We start from the raw sequence: 27112 nt of genomic DNA, 5'->3' as shown, positions 1-27112 counted from the left end.
CATTTGTTTCCGAACATCTCTTTTATCCATTTGGGACAACCACATGATCCATCCAATGGGACAGTTGTACATGGCATTGGCTGCATCCTCAAACTGCCTCAATGTCACTCGAGTGAGATACTTGTTGCGAGATGTGAAATTGCCCATGCCTCCGGCTGAAATATTCATTCACAGTTCAACGAGGAGCTCATATTGGACTGCAACACTCAGCTCAGTGTCATAGATTTTCAGTCCCCCCCCCCCCCCCCCCCCCCTCATCTTTTAGACATTTCATTGTCAAATAAAGAAAAACTGTTTTTCTGATTCCAGACTAAATCAGTGTAAAAATATTAGTGTTAAAACAATCTAGACCTAGAAAACTTTTAAGGTCTTTCCAATTATAGCCCTAACATATAACGTATACCCTCATCTTGCTACAATGGGAACCAATCAAAAAAATTTCACTCTGCGAATATGCGGATATTAATGTAGCGCAACCTAATCGGAAACTTCCATACAGATGAAACGGAATGGACACCACACGTGTTTCTGGGAGTTTTGAATAGAGAACATCCCATGTATTTTCTACAAGTTGTGCACAAAATTTGGACATGTTTTTAGACTTGAAACTATCAACTCGTTTATCTAATAGAGAAATCGACCGATCATTCGCGACAAATCGGAGAATCAAAACAATACCTTAAAAAAACTACAAAAAAAATTAATAAACAGAAAACGAAAATTAATTTCTGTTCGATTATGAATATTCTTCGATAACCTAGCCCATTTTGATATCCATAATGAAAACTTTAAAAAGCTTCAAAAATACTGACAAAGGAGCTCCACTCGTTCCTAGACAACTATTTTGATTCTGAAAACTGTTTTGGTAAAAAAAACTCAATACCAAGTACCTAAACTCAATACCAAGTACACTTTATTCTCTGTTTTTTTTTTGTTCTGTATTTTAAACAAGGAGAATTAGGGTACCAATAAAGATTTCTCAATCCTAATTTCTGTTTTTTCGTGTTTTTTTTTAAAAATATATTTTATTATAGTAAAATGAATGATTGCCCTATGGCGAAACTGAATTTGAACAGCTCTGAAACGGTGCTCCAACAGGCAAAATTGCCTCATCCTATAGCATTTGTTCAGTACGAAGCTTCTCAACAGTAATTTGGTATAAACTGAAGATTACTTTATTTGTACTGAAAACAAATTTATTATTATAACGAAGTTTTGAACGAACACTTTAGTTCATCAAGGTCCGTGGAAATAGCTTGCCAATGTTATAACATTGGTAAACTATTTCCACGGACCTTGATGAACTAAAGTTTAAAAAATGAAGAGAAGATTCTTCCGGTTTCTGAAAAATGGCTTACTTTCCAAATAAGCAAAACCCTGACACTCCACCCAACCTTGCTGATGAGCAGTTCAGTTTGTTCTAACCTGTATTCTGTTGATTGGTTGACCTTGAGGATGTGAGAAGAGGGGAAGCGGTGTTGCTGCTTAGGGGGTCTCCATAGATGGGGTAGTATAAACAGCGAGTCACGTGGGCTGATTCCACATGCAAGTCCTTCTCATCCTCGTCTGAAAACATATTGACAGGTCCCTAGCTGACATTATATATAATTCAATTAATTCTCAGAACCCCATTCCTGGGCCGAGTTTTGGCAATGATTTTTCGTATAAAATGCGGTGAATCGCGGTGAATTTTTTATTTTCATCACGTTCTCGGTATTCTTACAAAAAAGACTCTTCCGTACACGGGATCGAACCTCTTACCTCCTGCATGGATTCAACTTCTCATTCCACTGCCCAAAATTTCACTTTCTTGAACGACATTACTCGTGAATTTAAGTAAACGTTGGAAAACAAATGCGGTGAATTTTTGTAAGAAATGCGGAGAAATGCCGTGAAATACTTTTTTTCACCGCAATAACCGCGTTTTTTTTTACAAAAAATCACAGCATTCACCGCATTTCTTACAAAAATTCAGCCAAAAACCTCGACCTGGTTTGTAAAGTTGCAAAAAACCCGGGTCAAGTTTTGGCGGTGAAATTTCGTAAGAAAAACGGTGAAAAAAAGAATTTCACCGTGTATTTCTTACGTCTTTTTGCGGTGAATGTGGTGAATCGCCGCGAATTATTCAAATTCACTGCGTTCTCGGTATTCGTACAGAAGAGACACTGCCATACACGGGTTTAAACCTCCTATCTCTTGCATGGATTCAACTTCTTATTTCATTGCGCCAACTGTCACTTACTTCTATAATGTCTTGTGAGTTTAAGTAAAGGTGGGAAAACAATTGCGGAAAATTTTTGTAAGAAATGCGGTGAATTTTGCAATAAATTTTTGTAAGAAATGCGCTGAAATGTGGAGAATTGTTTTTGGATTTCACCGCATTCACTGCATTCACGGCATTTCTTACAAAAAAGCACCGCATTTTCTAATATGAAAATTTGTTCCGAAAAAATGGAAGAAAAGCGCTGTGAACTAGAAGAAAGATAAAATGAAAGAAAATGAAAGAAAACTAAACAATAGGAAGTTCGCAATTGCGAATTTATTCCCTTGAAAATTTTTTCCGGTGACGGGAAAAAGGGCTGCATTGAAGTGGGACGTCAATTTAACTTCGCAAAAATAAATGAAAAATTGGGTTGATTTTTGGTATCTGTTAGAAATCTGCAAAAAGCTGCAACCTCAAAATAAAAATTTTTTAGTCCGAAAATGTAGTACAAAAACTGAGTGCTCATATTGACAAAACTTGGGTTTCATGGAATATATTAAAACATGATTATAAGGATTGATATACAAGCTCATAATTTTCAGAGCGCAAAGCAGCTCCTTTTGGTTTAAAAGCTCCTATATTATCAATTTTCTGACCTCCTTCGTAAAATTGTTTCGTTTTGGATGTTAGTTGGGAAGTAGTACTGCTGTTTTAGAGGTTGTCATCTTGTCATCAACCCAGTTAAGCCTCATCAATGCAAAAAAATATATAAAAAAAGTTTTGAAATAAAAACGTGCGCCGAGTTTTAGGTCTCAAGGATGATTTTTTGTTGACTTGATCTCAATTGGTCATCATCGAAAAAACTTCGAAAAATTTTGTAAAAGATTGAAAGTTTTGTAGTATTAAAATTGGGTGAAATGTATTTTGCACCAGATTTCAGGTCTGAAAGATGATTTTTTGAGGACCTCATCTCACCTGGTCATCATTGAAACAACCTAAATTTTTTGAGAAAATTCAAAGATTTTGGACTAGTCCCGTTAATCTTGTTATTTTTCAGTATATAAAATTTATATCAAATCATATCACAAAACTAGGGTAGTCAATCGCGGCTTACTAACTAGTTGAGAACAAAAAATGTGGACTGTTTATTGTATTCCTTATGTCTCTTGCCATCAACCAGTCTGCTCAAAGCCTCAATTCACAATTTACTTGATCAAGCATAAGAACAAAATAAAGTAATAAGCAAGGAGGTGAGTGGTTGCTGTTGTTTTTGTTGTTGTTAGAACTACCATAGTCACCAATCTTTTCTTAAAATTGTTTTATAATATGACTAACTACGATAGCCATTACCGATAGTCATTTCACAACAGTAATTGACATTTTGTTGTGATTTGAAAGCAGCTCCTTTCAGTTCCAAATTTGCTATTTTATCAAATTTCTGACGTTTTGGTGGGATTCGTTTGTTTTGGATGTTCGTTGGGAAGTAGTACTGCTGTTTTAGAGGTTGTCATCTTGTCATTAACCCAGTTGAGCTTCATCAATGCAAAAAAAATGAAAAAGAATGAGAATTTTGAAGACTTAAAATTGCATAAATTTCCTTTGACCCCGGGTTTTGGGTCTCAAAAATAATTTTTTCGTTGACCTCATCTCACCTGACGGGACTCATCATCGAGAGAAACTTTGAAAAACTTTCGCAAAAGAAAAAAATTTTGAAGAGATAAAGTTGTCTGAAACGCATTATTTATTTTCTTCACGTTTTTGGTATTTTTACAAAAAAACTCTTCCAAGCACGGAATTGCACCTCTTTCCTCCTGCATTACTTGTGAATTTAAGTAAACGTTGGAAAACAAATGCGGTGAATTATTGTAAGAAATGCGGAGAAATGCCGGGAAATACTTTTTTTCACCGCAATAACCGCGTTTTTTTTTTTACAAAAAATCACAGCATTCACCGCATTTCTTACAAAATTCAGCCAAAGACCTCTATCTGGTTTGTAAAGTTGCAAAAAACCCGGGACAAGTTTTGGCGGTGAAATTTCGTAAGAAAAACGGTGAAAAAAAGAATTTCACCGCGTATTTCTTACGTCTTTGTGCGGTGAAGGTGGTGAATCGCCGCGAATTATTTAAATTCACTGCGTTCTCGGTATTCGTACAGAAGAGACACTGCCATACACGGGTTTAAACCTCCTATCTCCTGCATGGATTAAACTTCTGATTTCATTGCGCCGACTGTCACTTCCTTCTATAATGTCTTTTGTGAATTTAAGTAAAAGTGGGAAAACAAATGCGGAAAATTTTTGTAAGAAATGCGGTGAATTTTGCAATAACTTTTTTTATGAAATGCGCCGAAATGTGGAGAAATGTTTTTGGATTCCACCGCATTTACTGCATTCACGGCATTTCTTACAAAAAAGCACCGCGTTTTCTAATATGAAAATTTGTTCAATGAAAATGGAAGAAAAGCGCTGTGAACTAGAAGAAAGATAAAATGAAAGAAAATGAAAGAAAACTAAACAATAGGAAGTTCGCAATTGCGAATTTATTCCCTTGAAAATTTTTTCAGGTGACAGGAAAAAGGGCTGCATTGAAGTGGGACCTCAATTTAAAAAAGCTGCAATCTGAAAATAAAAATTATTTACTCCGAAAATGTAGTACAAAAACTGAGTGCTCATATTGACAAAACGTGGGTTTCAGAGAATATATTTGTTTTCACTGCGTTCTCGGTATTCTTACAGAAGAGACACTTCCATACACGGGTTTGAACCTCCTACCTCTTGCATAGATTCAACTTCCTTTTCCACTTTGGCAGCTGTCATTTACTTCTAAAATGTTTCTTGCGATTTCAAATAAACGTTGAAAGGAAGTGCAGTCATCAACACAGTTGAGCCCCATCACTGCAAAAGAAAGATAAAAAATGAAAAATTTAAATGAAAAAAAATTTTGAGTGAAAAGATTCAAATTTGCATGAAACGCATTTCGCACCGGGTTTCAGGCCTCAAAGATAATTTTTGTTGACCTAGTTTCACCTGGTGAGCCTCATCATAAAAAACATGTAAAAATTTGGCAGAATTTAAAAGTATTGAAGTATTAAATTTGTGTGATAGGCAGTTTTTTTGGCGCTTTCAGGTACGAAAGCTAACTTTTTGTGGAACCCATCTTCTCTGATGAACATCGCCATCGGAAAACAAACTTGGATAACTTTTAAGAAAATTCAAGTAGTCCAAACGTTAACCTTAATATTTCCTCAGTATTTAAAATTCATATCAAATCACACCATTAAGATTGGTAATCAATCAAGACTTTTTAAGTAGTTGAGAACACAAAAAATGTTGATTACTTGTTCCATTTCTTCTGTCGGTTGCCATTAATCTGTCTGCTCAAATCTTCATTTTACAATTTAATTGATCCAGCGTATGAACAAAATATAGTAAAAAGTAAGGAGTTTAATGGTCGCTGTTGTTGTTGTTAGAGATATCTGAGTCACCAAACTATTTTTAGAAATAACTGTATACTATGACATACTACTATAGTCATTGTCGAAAGCCTTTTCAGACGAGTGTTTGTAGTATTCGATTTTGATTGGACGACCGATCGACAAACAGTGTAAATGAATTATTTCTAAATAAGCTTATATATTCAACTGTCCGCATTGGGTGGTGTTGTTATTAAAGTTTAAAACAATATTTGTAGAATGAAAAAGCACACACCTAAAAATTGTTTGTGTTTCAGTCGGAGTTTGATTTGTAATTTAACTATGTAAGTGGTTAACGATTGTTACTTTTTCGAATTTGCTCACGATATTACCATATTACCGAATAAATACATCATATAGTTGCTTTTGTAGAATTTTACTACTCTACTTGAACATATATGTCGGTACAATTTTTCAAAAGTGATAACTCTCTGATCAAATCCAAGACCAAAAATCAATCTAAATAACAAAGAAACAGCTTTCATTTTCAACCAGAGCTTTACGCTATCTTAGGTTGAGTTTGAACAATTAACTCAAAGCTGCAATTCACTCTGTGAGTAGCTGAACCCTAGACAACCCTAAGAATCTACAAGATAGGACAGAATAAGACAACGGGAAGAAAATCACGTTATCAATTTGCTTTTTCTTTGGATACGAATTTAAATATATTGAATTATTAAATTTGTGTGAAAGGCATTTTTTTACCCGCTTTCAGGTACGAAAGTTAAATTTTTGTGGAAACCATCTTATCTGATGAACATCGCCATCGGAAAACAAACTTGGATAACTTTTAAGAAAATTCAAAGTTTTTGTAGTAGTCCAAACGTTAATCTTGTTATTTCCTCAGTATATAAAAATCATATCAAATCATATCATTAAGATTGGTAATCAATCAAGCCTTTCTAAGTAGTTGAGAACAAGAAAAATGTTGATTGCTTGTTCCATTTCTTCTGTCGGTTGCCATCATTCTGTCTGCTCAAATCTTCGCTTTACAATTTAATTGATCAAGCGTAAGAACAAAATATATTAAAAAGTAAGGAGTTTAATAGTCGCTGTTGTTGTTGTTAGAGCTATCTGAGTCACCAAACTATTTTTAGAAATAACTGTATACTATGACATACTACTATAGTCATTGTCAAAAGTCTTTTCAGACGAGTGTTTGTAGTATTCAATTGTGATTGGACGACCGATCGACAAACAGTGTCAATGAATTATTTCTGATAAAGGTTATATATTCAACTGTCCGCATTGGGTCGTGTTGTTATTAAAGTTTAATACAATATTTGTAGAATGAAAAAGTACACACCTAAAAATTGTTTGTGTTTCAGTCGGAGTTTGATTTGTAATTTAACTATGTAAGTGGTTAACGATTGTTACTTTTTCAAATTTGCTCACGATATTACCATATTACTTAATAAGTACATCATATAGTTGCTTGTGTAGAAACTTACTACTCTACTAGAACATATATGTCGGTACATTTTTTCAAAAGTGATAACTCTCTGATCAAATCCAAGACTAAAAATCAATTTAAATAACAAAGAAACAGCTTTTATTTTCAACCAGGGGTTTACGCTATCTTGGGCTGAGTTTGAACAATTAACTCAAATCTGCAATTCACTCTGTGAGTAGCTGAACCCTAGACAATCCGGAGAATCTACAAGATAGGACAGAAAAAGACAACGGGAAGAAAACCACGTTATCAATTTGCTTTCTCGTTGGATACGAATAGAATTAAATCAACACATTTTGTTGGTCGATCAAATAAGAAATCAAAATAAAGTTTCGAGAGCGACACACATTAAAGAGCAACACACTTTAGTAATGGTTGAGGCTGTGCTTGAAGCAGCAGCTGAGTTTGTCTGAAAGTTTCGAAAGAAATTTTAATATTTTATCTGCAGAACTGAGCCAATATTTGTTTCAAAAGAAATCAACAACAGTTTTGCTTACAGTTTGCATGATTGTAACAATTGCATGTAGAATTATCATGTTATTGCAGCTTTCGATCAAGTAACAGAGACTTTAGGAAAAATTGCTCAAAAGCACTATTCAATTTCTTACCTATACAAATGCTTCAGACTTCTACTGCACGAATCACAGTCTGTCAACGTCACTCTTCCTGGTGAAATTTTTGAGAAATTGGAGCAAGCAGTCAATTATAATAACCAAAATTAGCTAGATACACATAGCTCTAACCAACCGCTTCCAATTGTTTTGGAACTAGAGACTGTAAAGAGAATGTTCATGTCCCACTTCTACTTTGAACCGGTTTTTTATGTATCTATCAGAACAGTTCTTAAGCAGCACTTTTCTGTTAAACATACTCTCCCTGAATGTTAATAATGGTAGTGTAAAAATCAACTTTCGATTTCAATTAAATAGTTCATACAATTTTTTCAACAAAAAAAACAAAGCCATCTAGCTTCGAAGAAAAAATGCAACTAATTTATGAAAACAATTGTTACTGAAGAAAAAGTTCAAATTAATTGCAGCAACATCAGTAGACTTGTTGTCAGCTCCATCATTTTTGTCCGGTGCATCTTCATCATAAAAGCCGAGACAAACTAACCAAGTGTTCTTGACAGTTCTTCCGGATAAAAACTTTGTTTCTATGAAAGCCTTGTGTGCGTAGTTGCCAATTTTATATGACAGTTTAATACCATTTGCTTAGACTGTACACTCTTAAAACAGAAATCGTAGAGCGTTATTGATAAAACACGGCAAATATGTGTTTGTTGCGTCAGTGTCAGCTCTCAGATCAGCGGCATTGGTTCTTGCAATTTCGCATTTATTTTCAAATAGTATTCAATTGTCACTTTGGAAAAAAAATCTGACCGACTTCTCAGTAGCGGTTGTTTTCTCTAAATGACTTTTTGGGATTTGAAAGGACTGCTCCGTTTCTGTTGGCTATGAAGATTGACACCACGACGTGTTTCTTTACCCTTTTGCAAAAATTTGATTTGAGTGCTTCCTAGGACTCCTCATTTTGGCGATGACTTCAACCACCTCTTTTGATGCCTGCACAAACAGTTCTCGTCCAATCTCTTCAGCAACGGGCCAAATCAGAGTCATTGGTTCTCGTGATTTTGAATTGTATTTCACGTAAAAGTTTTGCTATTCCATATAGTTTTCCCCTGTCGCTAACAACTTCGAACACCAGCATTGGACCATTTGGTGAACAGGATGGACTAGCTTTTGGTGCAAATGCATTGTCAATGGTGACAAGGAGAGGCTGATTCTCAAATAAGTCAAGAGTTGTGCGTGTTGCTTCTGCTGGCAGTAAATTAGTTTTTCACTTTACAAAAGAAAAGAGATCGAGTTCTCAGTAACGGTTGTTCTCTTTGAATGATTTTTTGTGATTTTAATGGACTGCTCTGTTTTTTTTTTCACTTTTCTGTTTCCAGTGCTTCAGTGCTTTAGAGATCTTCTTTTTCAAGACAACGTCAACAATCTCTTTTGCTGCCTGCACAAACAGTTCTCTTCCAATCTCTTCAGCAACGTGCCAAAAAAAACTTTTTAGCTAATGGTGTGGCCGCCCTACCAATTCCATATGCTAAAGCACCGAACCTACTACCTCGTTTACGATAGTGCCCTGCAAATTATAATGAAATTGATGGTTGTTGAGAGTATACTTCCATTTCATTAAATTCTTTAAAATTTAAAGTCGAAATGATCTTTTCTGTTCCTGTAAAAGTGACTAAATTGCCAATTTTGGTTTTCAACTGAACCTCAAAACACTGAGAATTGTTTGACAACAATTTTTTATAATTCAAATTGATAAAAAACTATTCTTTTCGTCGGTTAGATTTCAAAAAGGCTAGCGTTTTTCAGGCATTGATTTGAAACAATGACATGAATCAGCGGAGTTTTTGTGTCCCCAATATGCTGATACTCAATTATTATACTGTATACAAATATCAGTTGTTTTCCTGCAAGCAGATCAAAGGGGTAATCGTGTTGCTATTATCCGGGTTGATTCTGGTTGGGAACGTAATTTCACTCAGAGCTACTCTCCAGTCACCTCCTTTGCTGATTTTTCATTTAAAGAGTTTTTAAAGCTGGCCAAACTATTCACTTGAAAGGTGCTCATCGAAGCTGATGTATCGAAATGTATGGCGAACTGAACCCTGCTTTGTGAACGCTTGGCTTTTGCCTGAAATTCTCTCTAATTCCAACTGAAAGAACTTACCGCTGATTGGATACTAATTCGAAACAATTAGGCTGTTTGTTGCAGGATTTACTGTTGGAATGTAGCAAATTGCAAAAAACTTCGTTGGTAAATGTCTGTTTATAACCTTTGCTGACTGTAAATTTACTTTTGATATTCTAAAACAATCACCATTTCAAAATTTTGGTCGATTAACTAGTTACTCAGACGCAATTGTTTTTAATGATAACAGATGGGGAACGTCTTTTTTGGTGACTTTGTATTTGGTTACACGGTTGATGCGTGAGTATATTGTTTGCACAAAAATTTTTCAGCTGAGAGTTGTTTGAATATGTCCATTTTTCATCCAGATCCTTGTAAAAATGATTTATCAAAGAATGGATGATCCCTTCAGCAAAAGCAAATTTTTTTCGCTGCAAATACGAAAAATTATAACAATTCTTTTCTGTCAAAGTGTTTTGACGTCTCCCTTAAACTCTGTTCCAGTATGCACCCAAATTTTTGGCCGTATGTGTTTAATCAATTGTTCGAAAGTTTCAGATGTCGTCGTTGTTTATTTTGATATGAGTTGTTCAACACGTAGATAACGTGAAAAACAGTCAACAGCAATCAATAAGTACATAACAACTTCGTTTTGTTTTGTCCACTTTTGCCAAATCAAGCGACCAGTTATCATCAACGTCACATGCAAAACTTTCAAATGCGCAAAACATTTAAAAACTGTTTGTTTTTTGTGTGAGCATTCTTGTTCGCTAGAAACGGTTTTTCTTTGCGAGGCTGCAAATTCGGACTTTTTGGAAATTTTCAAAGCTTCCAAATGCAGCTGATTTTTTTGCGTACATCGACTGCAGCATCTTTTTTACTCGTCGTAAAATTTCCATCTGTGAGTAGTGTTCTGCTGAACTGCTGCTGCTTCTGTTGGTCCTCTTTTTGAGGCTTTTGAAACTTTGAACGCTTTTCTTTCTGTATTTTGTTCGCGACTATTTTTGTTGCCGCTTCTGGAGAACTTTCCCAGATCGTATTTGTTAGCTTTGCTGTTAATTACTTGTCCCTCTTTTCTTTGTAACACTTTTAATATTTCAAAATAATCAGAAATTGTACAAGTACAGCATAGTACAAGATCAAATTGTACAACTGTTTATTGTACAAGATTGCGAATCCATTTATGTCAATTGAACTGCTGTCAATGAATAGCTTTTCGTCTTCATCAATGAGCATACAATTAGAATTTTTAATTAGATCTACGATATGTTCACACTTTGAGATTTTTGAATGAGGCAAAGGAGATGATAATGTTTTCAGGACTTGTACTGCCCATCTATTTGAACTTTTGACTCGGTTAAGAACAAAAGCACCGGAGTTTTGTTCTGACAGTTTTTTTTTTATAAAAATCTGTGTTCTTTTAATTGCATTCTGTTTATAGTTGACAGCTTTTTCGATTGGTGCTTAACGTCAGGATCTTATTAGACCTGGGTTTGCTATGGTTGATTTTCATAAACAATTTTCAGGAATTAAAAAAAGATCCTCCACGGTTGATATTTTCTCCTCTTTTATTATTGACCCAAATACTGGTAGCACAAATGTATTACGAGCCGAAACAAATCAAAAACCTTTTTGTGGGTAGTATTGGTATTTTTTCATCCGAAACCTCTTACGAAGAACACTCTTGAACAAATACCCAACTTGCACAAAATTATTGATCTGAACTTTCACATGTCCTCTGATGACGTTGCAAAGTCATTCACACAATATCAATTACATTTTCATCAGAAGTGCGAAAATATTTCCACCACTCAGGATCAGATAAAAGTACCAATTGCTTCAGTATAAAGAATTCTTTCTCTTTCATTTGATATATGAGTTAAAAAAGCATTGTGTGAAGGTTTCTAGAACACCGTTCTTCCAGATGCTGTTATGTTTGAGCACAATTGTAGACAGTCAGAAGTTTTTTAGTGGAGATCAACCTATAAGTGTCCAAGGGTTGCTCTTGTTGCTAAATCATTTTAAATTTTCAAAAAAAATGGTAATGTTCACTTGCTAACCGAGAAACTCAACTTGCTGAACGTCATGTGGTGATTCGAAAAAATCATATCATTTTATTTCAAATCTATTGTTCGCAACCATTTACTTTGTTGGTAAAAATTGTGTTTCAAATAAACAACATTGATGTTCTCGTGTCGACCGGCGGCATTTTTCGAAATATAAACAAACATTTTTCAATAATTTGCAACATTTTTAAATTAGCGATTTTTTTGCAAAACAATGTTTGAATGCTAGTCATTTTTTGAGTACATCGATTGCAATTCAAATTAAAGAAAAACATTTTTTTTTAACTTTGGATAAAAGGTGTGTCCTGCCATTATTCTGAAGACTAAATTAGCTTTACCCCAATCCGATGGACCAATCACGGCCATGAAATATTTGTCACCTGTAGAGATAATTTTATTCATAATCGAGGATTTGTTAAAATATATCTAATTTAACTCATTGAATTTTGATTTTTTGTCACAAGTTGGTTTTAGCACAGTCAACTTCACAATGTTAACAACTATCTGCATCAAAACTACAATCATTCGAAAAAATGCAACTTCCAGCCGTTGTATCTTTATCCTTTTAGAGAATTTATAATGAGATTTGTCAATACTTTTTCTCGAAAACAATTTCTCGAACAACTTATTAACTGTTACTTGTTCCATCACAACAAAAATGAGTAAGAACTAATACTTTATTGTACATTTTTACTTCGAACAGTTGAAAACAGTCATTATCACTCAAAATATCATTCAAGTCCACCATTAAACAAGCAAGTTCTCTAATAAATTATGTAGTTTTTCCGTAGTACATAATTTTCACCTTGTCCGTGTTTACGTGTTCCTGGATACGTTCAGGCACCATTTCAACTTTTTTGTCTGCTTCTCAGCAGGTTGGATGTTTCTATATCTGTAGAAATTTCCGTTGCAAGACTATGCGTTGACAATCCAACATTTTGTTATCTTCACTAAATAAAAAATTCGAAGTAGAAAACCAAGTGTGTAGGTGGAGGAAATTTATCCTGTTTCAATAACACCCTAACTTTTCTCGAGCGAATTTTTTTATCAAAACATTTCTCGCAAAGATAAGCAAAAATTTTTCAGTAATTTGCAAAAACTCTAAATGTGTGTGTCTTTTTAAAAAATGTTCGAATGCTGGTCAGCTTTTGAATATATTGATTGCATTTCTTGGGAGAGAAAAATAATATTTTTTGTACTTTGGATAAAAGGTGTGTCCTGCTGTTTTTTCTGAAAATAAGATTTGTTTTTGCCACAACCCGAAGGAACCATCAAGACTATAAAATTTTTTCACTTGCAGAGACACTTTGATTCATAATCGAAATGTGTAATAATTGAGTTTTTTGTAATTTTTTCTTCAAAATTTAACTAAAGATTTCAACTTCGCTCCACCCGGATTCAGTTTCAGTGAGCTTCACTGAAACTGAACAATTTGATAATTCAAGATGAATGAAATCGGTTGAATCCTCTTGTAATGAGGAAGGTCAACGGCCAAAACAAAGTGATTTGGATAATCGCCCTGGGGAATGCCATGACCACATTTATTAAGACATTCTAGAGCCTTAAGCGCCTTGAAGTAGACACATTGATTTGAGGTGTTTGAAATAGGTTTTGCTACAGCCAGAATTTCATTTCGATAAATCACTATTTCATTCAAATTGAATGTCTGGTAATGGAAAGGGTTCTTTCTGTTAGTTCCTAAATGGTAAAGAAATGTTGACGTTTTATTAATAATTCTTCAAACAGGTTCTTTGGAGTAGATGTCTTCTGGACTCCAACTGCGAAAGCCAGCAATGGCAACAGAAGTTCTCGGCAACACCTCCGTGTATCAACAGACAGCAGGTGTTCAAGTAAAGTTTTTCAATCGCAGACAACACATGATAAGCCCCGATCATTTTGCGCACGTAAAGATTTGTTTATGACGTCCGTATATGACGATACAATGGTTTAGAGACCTTCTGAAGGAGGCCTTTCGTAGGAGATGCATAAGGTTACACCACTGAAAAGATAGTTGTCACTGGTCAATATATCACTGGCCGGTTTTCCAAGGAGAAAACATTCCAGAGAGTCAGCAACTAAAGCTTTTAGTGCAGCAACATCAGTAGACTTGGTGTCATCTCCATTAATTTAAGCCAGTGCATCTTCATAATAATAGCATTGACAAACTAGCAGAGTTTTCTTGGCTGTTCTTCCGGATGAAAACTTGAACGCCTCGTGTGCGTAGTTGGCGTTTGTATTTGACAATTTAACAACGTTTACTTAGACTGTACGCTCTGAAAACAGAGAGTGTAGAGCGTTTTTGATAAAATACGGCAAATATGTGTTTGCTGCCTCTGCGTCAGTTCCCAAATCAGAGTCATTGGTTCTCGTGATTTTGAATTGTATTTCACGTAAAAATTTTGCGATTCCATATAGTTTTCCCTGTCGCTAACAACTTCGAACACCAGCATTGGACCATTTGGTGAACAGGATGGACTAACCTTTGGTGCAAATGCATTGTCAATGGTGACAAGGAGAGGCTGCTTCTGAAATAAGTCAAGAGTTGTGCGTGTTGCTTCTGCTGGCAGTAAATTAGTATTCATTTTTCACTTTAGAAAAGAAAAGAGATCGATATCTCAGTAACGGTTGTTCTTTTGAATGATTTTTTGTGATTTGAATGGACTGCTCTGTTTTTTTGATGAACATTGCCACCATGAACACGGCCAGTTCGGGCTCGTGAGCCACCGACTGGTTTTATACCGTTTGCTAAATGTTTATTCCAGTGCTTCAGTGCTTTAGAGATCTTCTTTTTCGCGACAACGTCAACAATCTCTTTTGCTGCCTGTACAAACAGTTCTCTTCCAATCAATTTGGCTATGCGCCAAAAAAACTTATTAGCTATCCGTGTGGCCGCCCTACCAATTCCAGCTTCTAAAGCCCCGAATCCACTACCTCGTTGACGATAGTGTCATGCAAATGATGGCGAAACTGATTTTTGTTGATAGTAAGCTTCCATTTATAATTTTTTTTTAAAGTTTAAAGTCAGAACTATTTTTCTCTTTCCTGCAAAGGTAAAGAGTTAGTTTTTATCTTAACTGAATTTCATTACACTGAAAAATGTTTGACAACATTTTGTTTTTTTTTAAATTGCTAAAAACTATTCTTTGATTTCAAAAAGTGTACCGTATTTCAGTCACCGATTTGAAATAATTACAAGAATCAGCGGTTTTTTGTGTCCGCATGCTGCTGATACTCAATTATTGTACTGTGTGATTATATCAGTTGTTTTTGAGCAAGCAGATCAAAAGGATAATCGGCGAACAAAGTTTTTGCTTCTCCGTCACTCATTGACAAATTGTCCAACAAATCTATCGTTTCATAGCCAATTTGAGTGCCTGAGTCATCTTTGATTCCTCCAAAGCTGAAAATGCTTGGTATTTGCCAGGAAAAGTAATTCTTCATTTTTGCCAAAGAAAAAGACGAAAAAACCTGTGATTTTTTTTGAATTGATGACTGAATTTTTTTTAGTCCAGTCACTTTTTTGATGGCTTTTATCAGTTATCCCAAGTTCTCATAGCTCCCAGCATAGATGTAGACTTTCTTTCTTTTGTATGGTTTTTAGACTGCTGGAGATGGAATATTTCTCTGGAGGTTTTTGTTTCCTTCTTGGGAATACATTGTGATTTGAGCGCTATTAACCTGGTTGATTCTCAATGGGAACTTAATTTCACTCAAAAACTCTCTCTAATCAGCTTTCTGGCGGATTTATTCATTTGAAAAAGTTTTAAAATTGACCAAAGTATTCTCCGGAAAGATGCTTATGGAAGCTAATGAAACTAAACGTATGCTGATCTCAATCATGATTTGTGAACGCTTGGCTATTGACTGCAATTCTAAATAATTCCAACTGATAGAACTTACCACTGATTGGATCCTGATTGAAACAATTTGTTTTTTTCTTGCAGGGCTTATCGTCGGAATATCGCAATTTTCCAGCACTTCGTTGATAAATGTTTGTTTATAACTTTTTATGAACGGAAAATCACTTTGTGATATTTCAACAAAATTACTAATTCGAAAAACTGGTCAACTAACTAATTTCTCGGACGGAATGGTGTTTAATGATAATAGATAGGGGAAGCGTTTTGGTAAATTTGTTCGGAGCACCTTTGGTTACTTGGTTGATGCTTGAGTTTACTGTTTGTACAATTTGTTTTTCATTTGAGAGATGTTTGAATATGTCCATTTGCCTTCCAGATACTTTGATAAAAATTTATTGAAAGAGTGAATGTTCCCTTCAGCAAAGCAGATTCTGTTTGCTGAAAATTTGTTAACTTATAATATCCCGCCTCAGAAAAATAGTTTTGCAATCTCCCTTAAACTCTGTTCCAGTATGCAGCCAATTTTTTTCGGCTGCTTGTGTTTAGACTACTGCTTCAAGGATTCCGATGTCGATGTTGTATATCTTGATTTGAGCGGTTCAACTCGTAGATAATTTGAAAGACAGTCAACAGCAATCAATAAGTACATAACCCCTGCGATTTGTTTTAGAAATTTGTCCACGTGTGCCAAAGCACTTGGGCGAAATTGATTGTTGTTGATGGTAAGATTGTTGTTGAGAAGTCAGAATAACTTCTCCCGTTTGTGTAAAAGTGACTAATAAACAAGTTTGGTTCTCAATTTATAAAAAAATCTTTGAATTTCAAAGTCAGAATAACTTCTCCCGTTTGTGTAAAAGTGACTAATAAACAAGTTTGGTTCTCAACTGAACCTCAATACACTGAAAAATGTTTGATAACAATTTCATTTATTTCAAATTGCTTAAAACTATTCTATTCGTTGCTTCGATTTCAAAAAGGGTACCGTTTTTCAGGCAACGATTAAAATCAATGACACGAATCAGCGGATTTTTTGTGTAGGCATGATGCTGATACTCAATTTTTGTACTGTATACATATATCAGTTGTTTTTGTGCAAGCAGATTAAAAGAGTAATCGGCGAAAAAAGTTTTCGCTCCTCGGTCAGTCATTACCAAATTGCTAAACAAATCTATCGTTTTATAGCGAATATGAGTGCCTGAGTCATCTTTGATTCCTCCAAAGCCCAAAAAACTTGGTATTTGCCACAAAAAGTAATTCTTCATTTTTGCCAAAGAACAAGACGAAAACGCCTGTGATTTTATTGAACTGATGACTGATTTTTGTTAGTCCAGTCGCTGTTTCGATGACTTTTATCAGTTATCCCAAGTTCTCATAGCTTTCAGCATAGATGTAGACTGTCTCTCTTTTGTATGGGTTTTAGACTGCTGGAGATGGAATACTTCTCTGATGGTTTTTGTTACCTTCACAGGAATACATTGTGATTTGAGCGCTACTAATTTTGTTGATTCTCGATGGGAACCTAATTTCACTCAAAGCCTCTCTCAGATCAGCTTTCTGGCGGATTTATTCAATTGAAAAAGTTTTGAAATTGACCAAAGTTTTAGCCGGAAAGATGCTTATGGAAGCTAATGAAACTAAATGTATGCTGATCTCAATCATAATTTGTGAACGCTTGGCTATTGACTGCAATTCTAAATAATTCCAACTGATAATACTTACCACTGAATGGATCATGATTGAAAACAATCACGCTTTATCTTGCAGAGTTTATCGTTGAAATATCGCAATTTACAAACAGTCTGTTGATAATTGTCGGTTTATAACCTTTTATGAACGGAAAATCAACTTGTGATTTTCTAACAAAATCACCAATTCGAAAAATTGGTCAACTAAATAATTTCTCGAACGGAATAGTGTTTAATGATAACAGATAGGGAAAGTGTTTTGGTAAATTTGTTCGGAGCTACTTTGGTTACACGGTTGACGCCTGAATTTACTGTTTGTACAAAATTTTTCAATTGAGAGATGTTTGAATATGTCCATTTGCCTTCCAGATACTTGTAAAAAAAGTTATTTAAAGAGCGAAAGTTCCCTTCAAGAAAAATAGATATTTCTTTGCTGAAAATTTGTTAATATATAATATCTCTCCTGGGACAAAGTGTTTTGCAATCTCCCTTATACTCTGTTCCAGCATCCACCCAATTAAACTCTGTTCCAGTATCCACCCAATTCTCCCTTAATCTCTGTTCCAGTTCCAGTTTTCGGCTGCTTGTGTTTTGACTATTGTTTCAAGGATTCCGATGTCCTCGTTGTATATCTTGATTTGAGTGGTCCAACTTGTAGATCACTTGAAATACAGTCAACAGCAATCAATAAGCACATATCACATGCGTTTTGTTTTAAAATTTTGTCCAAGTGTGCCAAATGAAGAGACCAAATTTCATCAATGTCACATGCAATAACTTTTGAACGTGAAAAAAGTTTTCCGCAGCCCTTTATAATTTGTGTGAGTATTCTTGTTCGCTAGAAACTATTTCATTCGATAGGTTAATTTCTGGTTAAATTGCTTGTGAAATCTTAATTTTTTTGTTAATTTTGAAAGCGTCCAAACGGTACTTTTGTGTGCGTCGACTGCTGCAATTTATCTTCAATGATCGTAAGATTCTCAAAGTTTTTTTCATCTGTACACTTCCTTCGTACGGAGTTGCGAAAACTTCCTCCGTTTTTCGTCAGTGTCACTGCTGCTTTCGTCTACGGTGAGCCGTGTACTGCTGGATTGTGGTTGCTTCTGTTAGTCCTGTTTTTGGGGCTTTTGAAATCTTGAACACTTTTGTTTCTCTAATCTCGCTACTTTTTTTGTGGCTGCTTCTGGAAAATTTTCCCAGATCAAAGTTTCAGCATTGCTGCCAATTACTTTTTCCTCTTTTGTTTGTATTGCTTTTAATAATTCAAAACAATCAGGACTGTCAAGTTTAATTGTTGGTTGCTGTCAATTGTACAAGAAACCGAATGCCTTTATGTCAGTTGAACTGCTGTCATTGAGTAATTTCTTGTTTTCACCAATGAACACACAATTAGACTTTTTGATTAGATCTACAATGTTCTTCTTATTAAGAAATTTGAGCGAGGCAAATGAAATGAAAATGTTTTCAAGACCTGTACTGCCCGTTTATTCGAACTTCCGAACCAATTTTTGTCAACAACAATAGCACCAGATTCTTGTTCCGACAGTTTTTTATTGATCTGTGTTCCTTTCTTCATTGTAATCCTTGAATTGCATTCTAATTATAATTGACAGCTTTTGTGATTTGTTTTTAACGTCAGTATCTTATCAGACCTGGATTTGGTATGATTGATTCGGATTGATTCGAAATTTTTGGGAATTAAAAGTACCTCCTCGGCAGTTGATATTTTCTCCTCTTTTATGATTGATCCAAATACTGATAGCAAAATTGTATTATGAGCCGAACCAAATAAAAATGACTTTTGTGAGTAGTAGCAGTCTTTTTTTTTCAACCAAAATCTTTTTACGAAGAACACTTTTGAAAACGTTCCCATTTTGCTGAAAATTACCAATCTGAATTTTGACATGTCCTCTGATGTTGTTGCAAATCATTCACACAGTACCAGTATAAAATTTCGATCAGAAGTAGAAAGAAATTTCCACAACTCAGGATCAGATAAAAGTACCAATCGCTTCAGTATAAAAATTTTTTTCTCTCTCATTTGATATTTGAGTTATATCGGCATTGTATGAAGTTTCGTAGAACACCGGTGGTCTAGGTTTGTCAATGTTTGAGCAAAATCGTAGACAGTCAGACGTTTTTTAGTGGAGATCAATCAATAAGTGTCCAGATGTTTCTCTTGTTGCTATTTCATAACAATTTTCCAAAAATTAGTAAGGTTCAATTGCTTACAGAGAAAGTAAACTTGCTGAACGTCATGTGGTGTTTTGAGCAAAATGACATGAGTTGTATTCAAATCTATTGTTCGTAACTATTTGCTTTGCTGGTGAAAATTGTGTTTCAAATAAATAATGTTGATGTTCTTGTGCTGACTGGCGGCAGCTAGCTTGAACAATTTTTTTGTCATTATAAATTTTCTTGCAAAGGTAAATAAACAATTTTGAATAATTTGCAACAACTTTAAATATGTGTTTTTTTAAAACAAAATTTTAATACTGGTCAACTTTTGAGCACATTGATTGTATTTCGTATTAGAGGAAAAAAATCTTTGTGTACTTTGGATTAAAGATGTGTCCTGCTATTTCGTTTAACCCAACCCGATGGACCCACCACGACGGGCAAAAAAATCTTGTCACTTGTAGAGATAAGTTTATTCTTAATCGAGGGTTTGTTCAGATATATCCAATTAAATTCAATGGATTTTGATGTTTTCTCTTAAAATGGTTTTAGCACAGTCAACTTCACAATGTAAGCAAATATTAGCATCAAAATTAAAACCATTCAAAAAATGCAACTTTTAACCGTTGTATCTTTATCCTGTTTTAGAATTTTTAATAAGATTTGACACTACTGTTTCTCAAAAAAGTCTCTCGAACAACTTGATCAACTGTTACCTGTTTCGTCATAACAAAAATGAGTTTAAACTAATAATTTATTGCACTTTTTTTTACATTGAACAGTTGAAAACATTTATAATCACTCAAAAATTGATTCATGTCCACCATTAAGCACGCAGGTTCTCAGGTAAATTATATAGTTTTTCCACAGTACATAATTTTTTTCACCTTGTCCGTGTTTACGTGTTCCTGAATCTGTTCAGGCACCATTTCATCTTTTTTTGTCCACTGCTTCACAAGTTGGATGTTTCGACATCTCTAGAAATTCTCTATGCAAGACCATTCGTTGACAATGCGACATTTTGTTTCCTCCACTGAATAAAAGGTTCGATGTAGAAAACCAAGTGTGAAGGCGGAGGAAATTTATCCTCTGTCAATGACACCCTAAATTTTTTCGGACAAAATTGAGTAACACTATTTATCGTTTCGCCCATGCAAATGGAAAGGTTCAGTGTCCCCTCTTTCGTGATCAAGCCGCAAGTAGTCGATTTCGGTGTCAAGATAGCTTCCGCTCTCGTCAATTCCTCTGCTATTGGTCAACCTATCAAAGCCAAAACAAGTTTGTTTCTAGTGCACAATGCTTGTTGAGGCTGCGACCTTGCGTTCAGCGACAATTCCACAGTTTACTGTACAAAAAAACTGTAAGATACATTAGGACAATCAGGAGTATTCAATTCGACTAATGGAAAATTGAGAAATTCCGATAAAAAATGAGCCTTTTCCAAACCTTGAGTGATAAACCGCTCTCAAGTTTCCCAAGCGAATGCTTTGGTTAATTTGTGTCACATAAATGTAAGTATAGTTTTCACAATTCCAGTCCAAGCTACGCAAAATTTTGGATACCCAAAAATAATTGAAGTTTTCTGCAGATTTGTCGAATCAAAAAATTTTAACGGTGGAGAAAATGAAACACAATTGATGTAATCATCTTTGCGTAACAACCAACTCTTTAGCAATGAAATTTTCCGTTTCTTTGACAGAAATCTTCAAGGTACAACACAAATGTTTTACTGCTTAACATTCGAACAAGTGAAATATTTTTGAGTAAAAACTTTATCATAAAAAAACAGAATTCCAGTCACTTGTTCATTAAAGCAACTGTTAACCTTCCAGGGCAGCGTGTATTAGTAGCCGGGTTTTTCAATGTAGAGCTCATAGATGCCATGCTCAATAACGTTAGGCAAAATAACATTTGTTGTAGAAATTTTTAGTCGATTAGGTTTGAATCTGAAGAAGAGTCATCTATTCCTATAATTCCTCCGTATGGCCGACGTTTTAAAGCATTCTAATAATCAAAAAGTTACTTTCGACTGAAGTATTCACTTGCTGCTAAAACTTAATTCAGTCTCGTTGAATTCATTGAGTAACTTTTGGCTAATAACAAATACTTCTCATGGATAGTTTTTAAACAGTTTATGCAAACATTTCATTTATCCAGATGCATACTGAGATAGTTAAAATCGATCGAAACTGAAAAATTAGAGAATTACAGATACTGAAGAATATTTCTGCTTGTCTATGCTTGTCATTTGATTTTAATAGAGCACAAACCTTTCTTAGTTTAGTAGCGCGACGCCTTTAGAACAGTATTAAATTTAGGGCTCAAACCAGATCCTTTAAATTTCTCTTTTTAGTTTTTATATTCTGTCTTAATTACCAACAAGTGTAATTATATAATTTGGCGCTCTGATAACTCAGATTACGGACTGCTCAGATTACATTAACTGTAATACTTAGTAACTTCTCTTATCATACTATTTTTCGAATGGTGTCTTTTGTCGGTATATTTACAAGTCTCCAAAAAATCATTCAAGTCTACTTATAAGTGTGAAAACAGAAGTAGTTGTCAATGAATTCCTAAAATGTTTCCCATTACAGTCATAGTGGAAAAAATATCTACCGGTACTCAAATAATTGCATACTAAACTAAAAAAAGAATATTGGTATTGTTCATCAGGAGTTTCCAGGTGAAAGAATGGAGAACTATGAAACACATGGTATTACCTGTTGTTATTCTTGAATTTTTTCAGTCTCTTTGATTTGGAAGCACTTCACTTAAGGGAGCACAATATACTACCGACTATGTAGCTGGTTATACTCGTAAAGTGTTTTGAATCGACGTTCTGGGAGATGACATAAGAGGAATTTTCTATGATACGATGTTGAAGAAATAATTTTTCAAAAAAAATATTGGCAGGACCTGAAAGTTGTTGACACTTATTGGAAAATCCCACCTATTATTGAAAATCCAGATTCAACAACCATCAGCTTTGAAAATTCAATACGCTCTACAGCAACAACAACAAGTGTTATCAAAACACCCAAATATATAAGGCTTATGGCAACCAACGGTCGTGAAATGCAGCCTGTCAGTTCTTGTCTTACTTCAAAAAAGCGTAAACTTTAAATGAGTCAATTAAGAAAATCAAACACTTCTAATCTTTTGTATTGCATTAGCTCAATCTTCATAAAGTACTAATGTTGCAAATTATCTTCAGATATCAAAGTTTTAATTTAATTTTGACAAATGTTCATTGCTAGTAGTATATAAGTTTTCATCCAAATAAAATGAATCTGCTAGTTAAGTCACAAGACATAAAAGATGATATATTGCCTTAATATTTGTAGCATAGTAGAAAATGTTTACACAGGCAACTACATAACGTTTTTTTGTGCAGGTAAAATTGTGAGGAAATCGAAGAAGGAATAATCGTTAACCACTGACATAGTTTGTCTACAAATCAAACTCCAACTGAAACCCAGACAACTTCGTATGTGTCTGCTCTATTACTTTACTAAAAACTGTTTTAAACCATAATAACAATAACCAACCAAAGCAGACAGCTTAAAATGCAATATTATTCAGAAATATTTTCTTGACCTTCTTTGTCGACCGGCTGTCAATTCACAATCAAAAACGACAATTACTCTTGTGAAACGACTATTCGTAATGGCTATAGTAGTTAGTCATAGTATAAAACAACTCTAAGAAAAGATTGGTGACTATGATAGTTCTAACAACAACAGCAGCAGCAACCACTCACCTCCTTGCTCATTACTATATTTTATTCTATGCTTGATCTAGTAAATTGTGAATTGAAGCTTTGAGCAGACTGGTTGATGGCAAAAGACATTAGGAATTCAACAAACAGTCCACATTTTTTGTTCTCAACTAGTTAGTAAGCCGCGATTGATTACCCTAGTTTTATGATAAGATTTGATAAAAATTTTTTATACTGAAAAAATAACAAGGTTAACTGGACTAGTCCAAAATCATTGAATTTTTCAATGATGACCAGGTGAGATGAGGTCATCAAAAAAATCATCTTTCAGACCTGAAATCTGGTGCAAAATTCATTTCACAGATTTTTAATACTAGAAAACTTTCAATTTTTAACAAAATTTTTCAAATTTTTTCCGATGATGACCAATTGAGATCAAGTCAACAAAAAATTATCCTTGAGAACTAAAACTCGGCGCATGTTTTTATTTCAAAAAAAATCTCTTTTTTAATTATTTTTGCATTGATATGGCTCAACTGGGTTGTTGACAAGATGACAACCTCTAAAACAGCAGTGCTACTTCCCAACTAACATCCAAAACAAACGAATCCCAGCAAAACGTCAGAAATTTGATAAAATAGCAGATTGAACTAAAAGGAGCTGCTTTGCTCTCTAAAACTTATGAGCGGGTATATCAATCCATATAATCATGTTTGCCCTGTTTTTTAATATATATTCCCTGAAATCCAAGTCTTGACAATAAGAGCACTCGGATTTTGTACTACATATTTGGACTGAATATTTTTAAATTTCAGATTGCAGCTTTAAATGAGTTGACGACCCAAACTGAGTTGATGACATGATGACAAAAACTAAAACAGCAGTGCTACTTCCCAAATAACGTCCAAAACAAACCAATCCCGCCAAAAACGTCGAAAATGGACAAAAGAGGTCAAAAAATGTGTCTTACTGGGCGCGCAATGGAGGTAGGACATTTGGGTGTTCCTGAGATTTTTTTTTCGATTTTTGTAGTTTTTTGGCGTTTGGCTAACCAAAACGCTGAAAAATTACATAAAATTAAAAAAAAATTTTGTGTCACCCCCGTAGCAAACCCAGTAACACCCAAATGCCCCCCCCGTTTCGTGCCCAGTAACACACCTTACTACTACTGTGTGTTAATGCACTTGAAGACGGTCTGAGCAGCTTTGCTCTGAGACCTCAGCTACTTGGGTTCTGTTTAGCGCAATCTCATCTGAAAGTGTTTTAATGAAGACCCATTTTGATTTTGTACGCTTTACACCAGCTGGTGCGTTCATATTTGTCTGGACACCTCGAATTTGGGCCTGGGACCTTATCTTAAGGTAATTGAGAAAATAAGTGCTGTCTATCCGGGCAAGACTTACTTGAAAAGTTGATTGAGACAGACGGCTGAACAAATTCAGCTCTATCTTCCTTCCTTTCGCCATCTTCCATCAATTATAATTTTGAACCTCAGCCTTCACTCGTTTATGAATTAAGATAAAGACTTTACTTGTGAATTGAACTTCATTTGAAGCCAAGCAATTTGAACAAATCTTGAGTTTGAAGAGTACACACAAACTGTTTGCCCATCGTATTGTAGAGAGAAACTTATATATTTCTTAACGTTTAACGAGCATATGCAAATGCATAGGAATAGAACCGACAGATAGCCCTAATCTGACCTTGTCTCTTGCCCCACAAAAGTTACCCTGGTCTCAGAAGCCCCCGTTTTCAATTTGCCGCAATGATTGCCATTCACCGTCCAATTATGGAACTGAATGTGAAGATACGGTTTCCGCAAATTGTTGGTTCAAAATGACATTGACATATACTTGTGAAAAGATACCCTCTCAATCATCTATCTACGTTTAGTTGTTGTATTTAATCGTAATCGTCACTCCAAAAACTTGGTCATTTGCTTTGAACGTTTCTTTCTGAGTTTAAAATTTAGCCGAGATCTTGTTTTTGCGTACATAGATATTAATTATCAACCAAAAGGCTTCAGATGAATAAAAAAATCTTTGGTAAGAAAAGACCCAGTGTCTAAGGAGAAATCATTTGAACCAAACTATTATATATCCTCAAATTTATAAAGTTGCCTTCCAAGATATTGTCGGAATAGCGCTCGAGCGAGAGCCTACAATTAAACACTAAATCGATTTAAAAAGAATCAAAGCAAAGTGATAAAAGTGGCACACATTACTCTGTAAGATGAAAATTATGCTCTCGTAAAAGAGAAGTCCTCTCTTCAATAACGACTCATCTTGTTTTGGACTGAAAATTTGTCAACAAGGACTATATACGATTTAACTTATAGTTAAGTTTATATAAAGTTGAATCGCGATTTATCTTTATGTTGAGTATAGAATTGCAATCCAATAGTACTATAATACTTTACGATTTGTTTCTGAAGATTTTTTGTTCAATAAAGTTGCCTGTGGCTTTCGAACTTCTTCAAACAAAAATTACCAAGTTTTTAGTATCTTCCGTGTTAAGAAGCATTCCAACATGCGAAATAACCAATTCTATTAGCCGCCATTAGCTAATCCGAAGGCTAACTTTTCATCACTTTCCTTTTTTATATATATTAAAAGTTCAAGAATTGGCCAAATGTCATTGAAGCAGGATCTTGAAAATCAATGTCCTGCGTGAAAACACCCGGGTCAACGATCATACAACTTTCTGTGATTTCGTGCTAAGTCATATATGATTTTTAGTAATCATACTAGGTCATATAAGATTTGTATGAATTCTTGGTAGTCATACAATGACCATATATGATTTCCTAGAAATCATACAAGGATCATACAAAAAAATTCAAAGACTAAAAACTGTAAAATTTTGATCTTCCATTGAAGTTGAAAAAAATTTCTTGAATTTCATGCAAGGTCATATATGACACATAATTCCTTGACTGGTGCCACAAATTCTCGTATATGTAGTCAGAGGACTTATTAAATTATTATATCGCATTTGCAATCCACATTTAATTCTTTCTTTGTGTGCGCTAAAAGAATAACTTTGTGGTTTAAACGTATTAACTTGACGTGATATCCAATTTTTTTCTTGATTAATTTTGTTTTATAAGTGAGCATTTATATGTATAAACTGGCTTCAGATTGTGTCAAAAAATTTGTTGTTTATTTGGGTTAACTCCTTTTCTTTGTGCCCAACTTGCAATTGATATTGTACGTTGGGGTCTTTTTGGCGGATCACAATGTGATGCCGGGGTATCATATAGGTGATGCCCTACCGAATAAAAACAAAAAATATAAAGTGTTCAAGATTTTCAAAAAAAATATGTACGACTCTTTGTAATCGTACTAGGATCATATATGATTTCTTGGTAATCATACAAGGATCATATAAGAATTCTTTGGTTTCATACTAAGATTGTACTAAGAAATCAAGTATGGACAGTATGGAATCATATATGATCATTGTATGAAATCAAAGAAACTTCAACCCGGGCAACTTCAATCTGCTGAATAAAAATCATACAAAACAAAAAAACAGCGAGAAAGAAGGTACAACCACACGCACAAACACTAACACACAATCACACACATATATATATATATATATATATATATATATATATATATTTATATATTTATATATTTGTATTTATATATATATATATATATATATATATGGATTCGATGGAGAAATCATTTGAACAAAATGATTTTTATCCTAAAATTATGACGCATAGTTGCCATTCACGATATCGTTGGAATAGCGCTCGATGAAGAAA

General features: G+C 34.4%; 1 protein-coding gene across 1 annotated transcript; it reads right to left on the bottom strand.

The window, feature by feature from the left end:
- LOC142355961 (uncharacterized) lies at nt 1–24915 on the bottom strand (the record flags this gene model as incomplete). The annotated part of the gene is made up of 3 exons (XM_075407961.1): nt 24738–24915; nt 1426–1566; nt 1–155 (listed from the first exon to the last, which is right to left on the bottom strand). Coding segments are annotated over exons 1-3 (366 nt in total), but the record flags the coding sequence as incomplete, so codon positions are not given.
- Nucleotides 24916–27112: the final 2197 nt, after the last annotated feature.

This window comes from Convolutriloba macropyga, unplaced genomic scaffold (assembly GCF_964194025.1).
Source record: "Convolutriloba macropyga unplaced genomic scaffold, txConMacr16.3 SCAFFOLD_2974, whole genome shotgun sequence".
Classification (NCBI taxonomy): domain Eukaryota; kingdom Metazoa; phylum Xenacoelomorpha; order Acoela; family Convolutidae; genus Convolutriloba; species Convolutriloba macropyga.
This window is presented reverse-complemented; position numbering and strand designations above follow the sequence as displayed.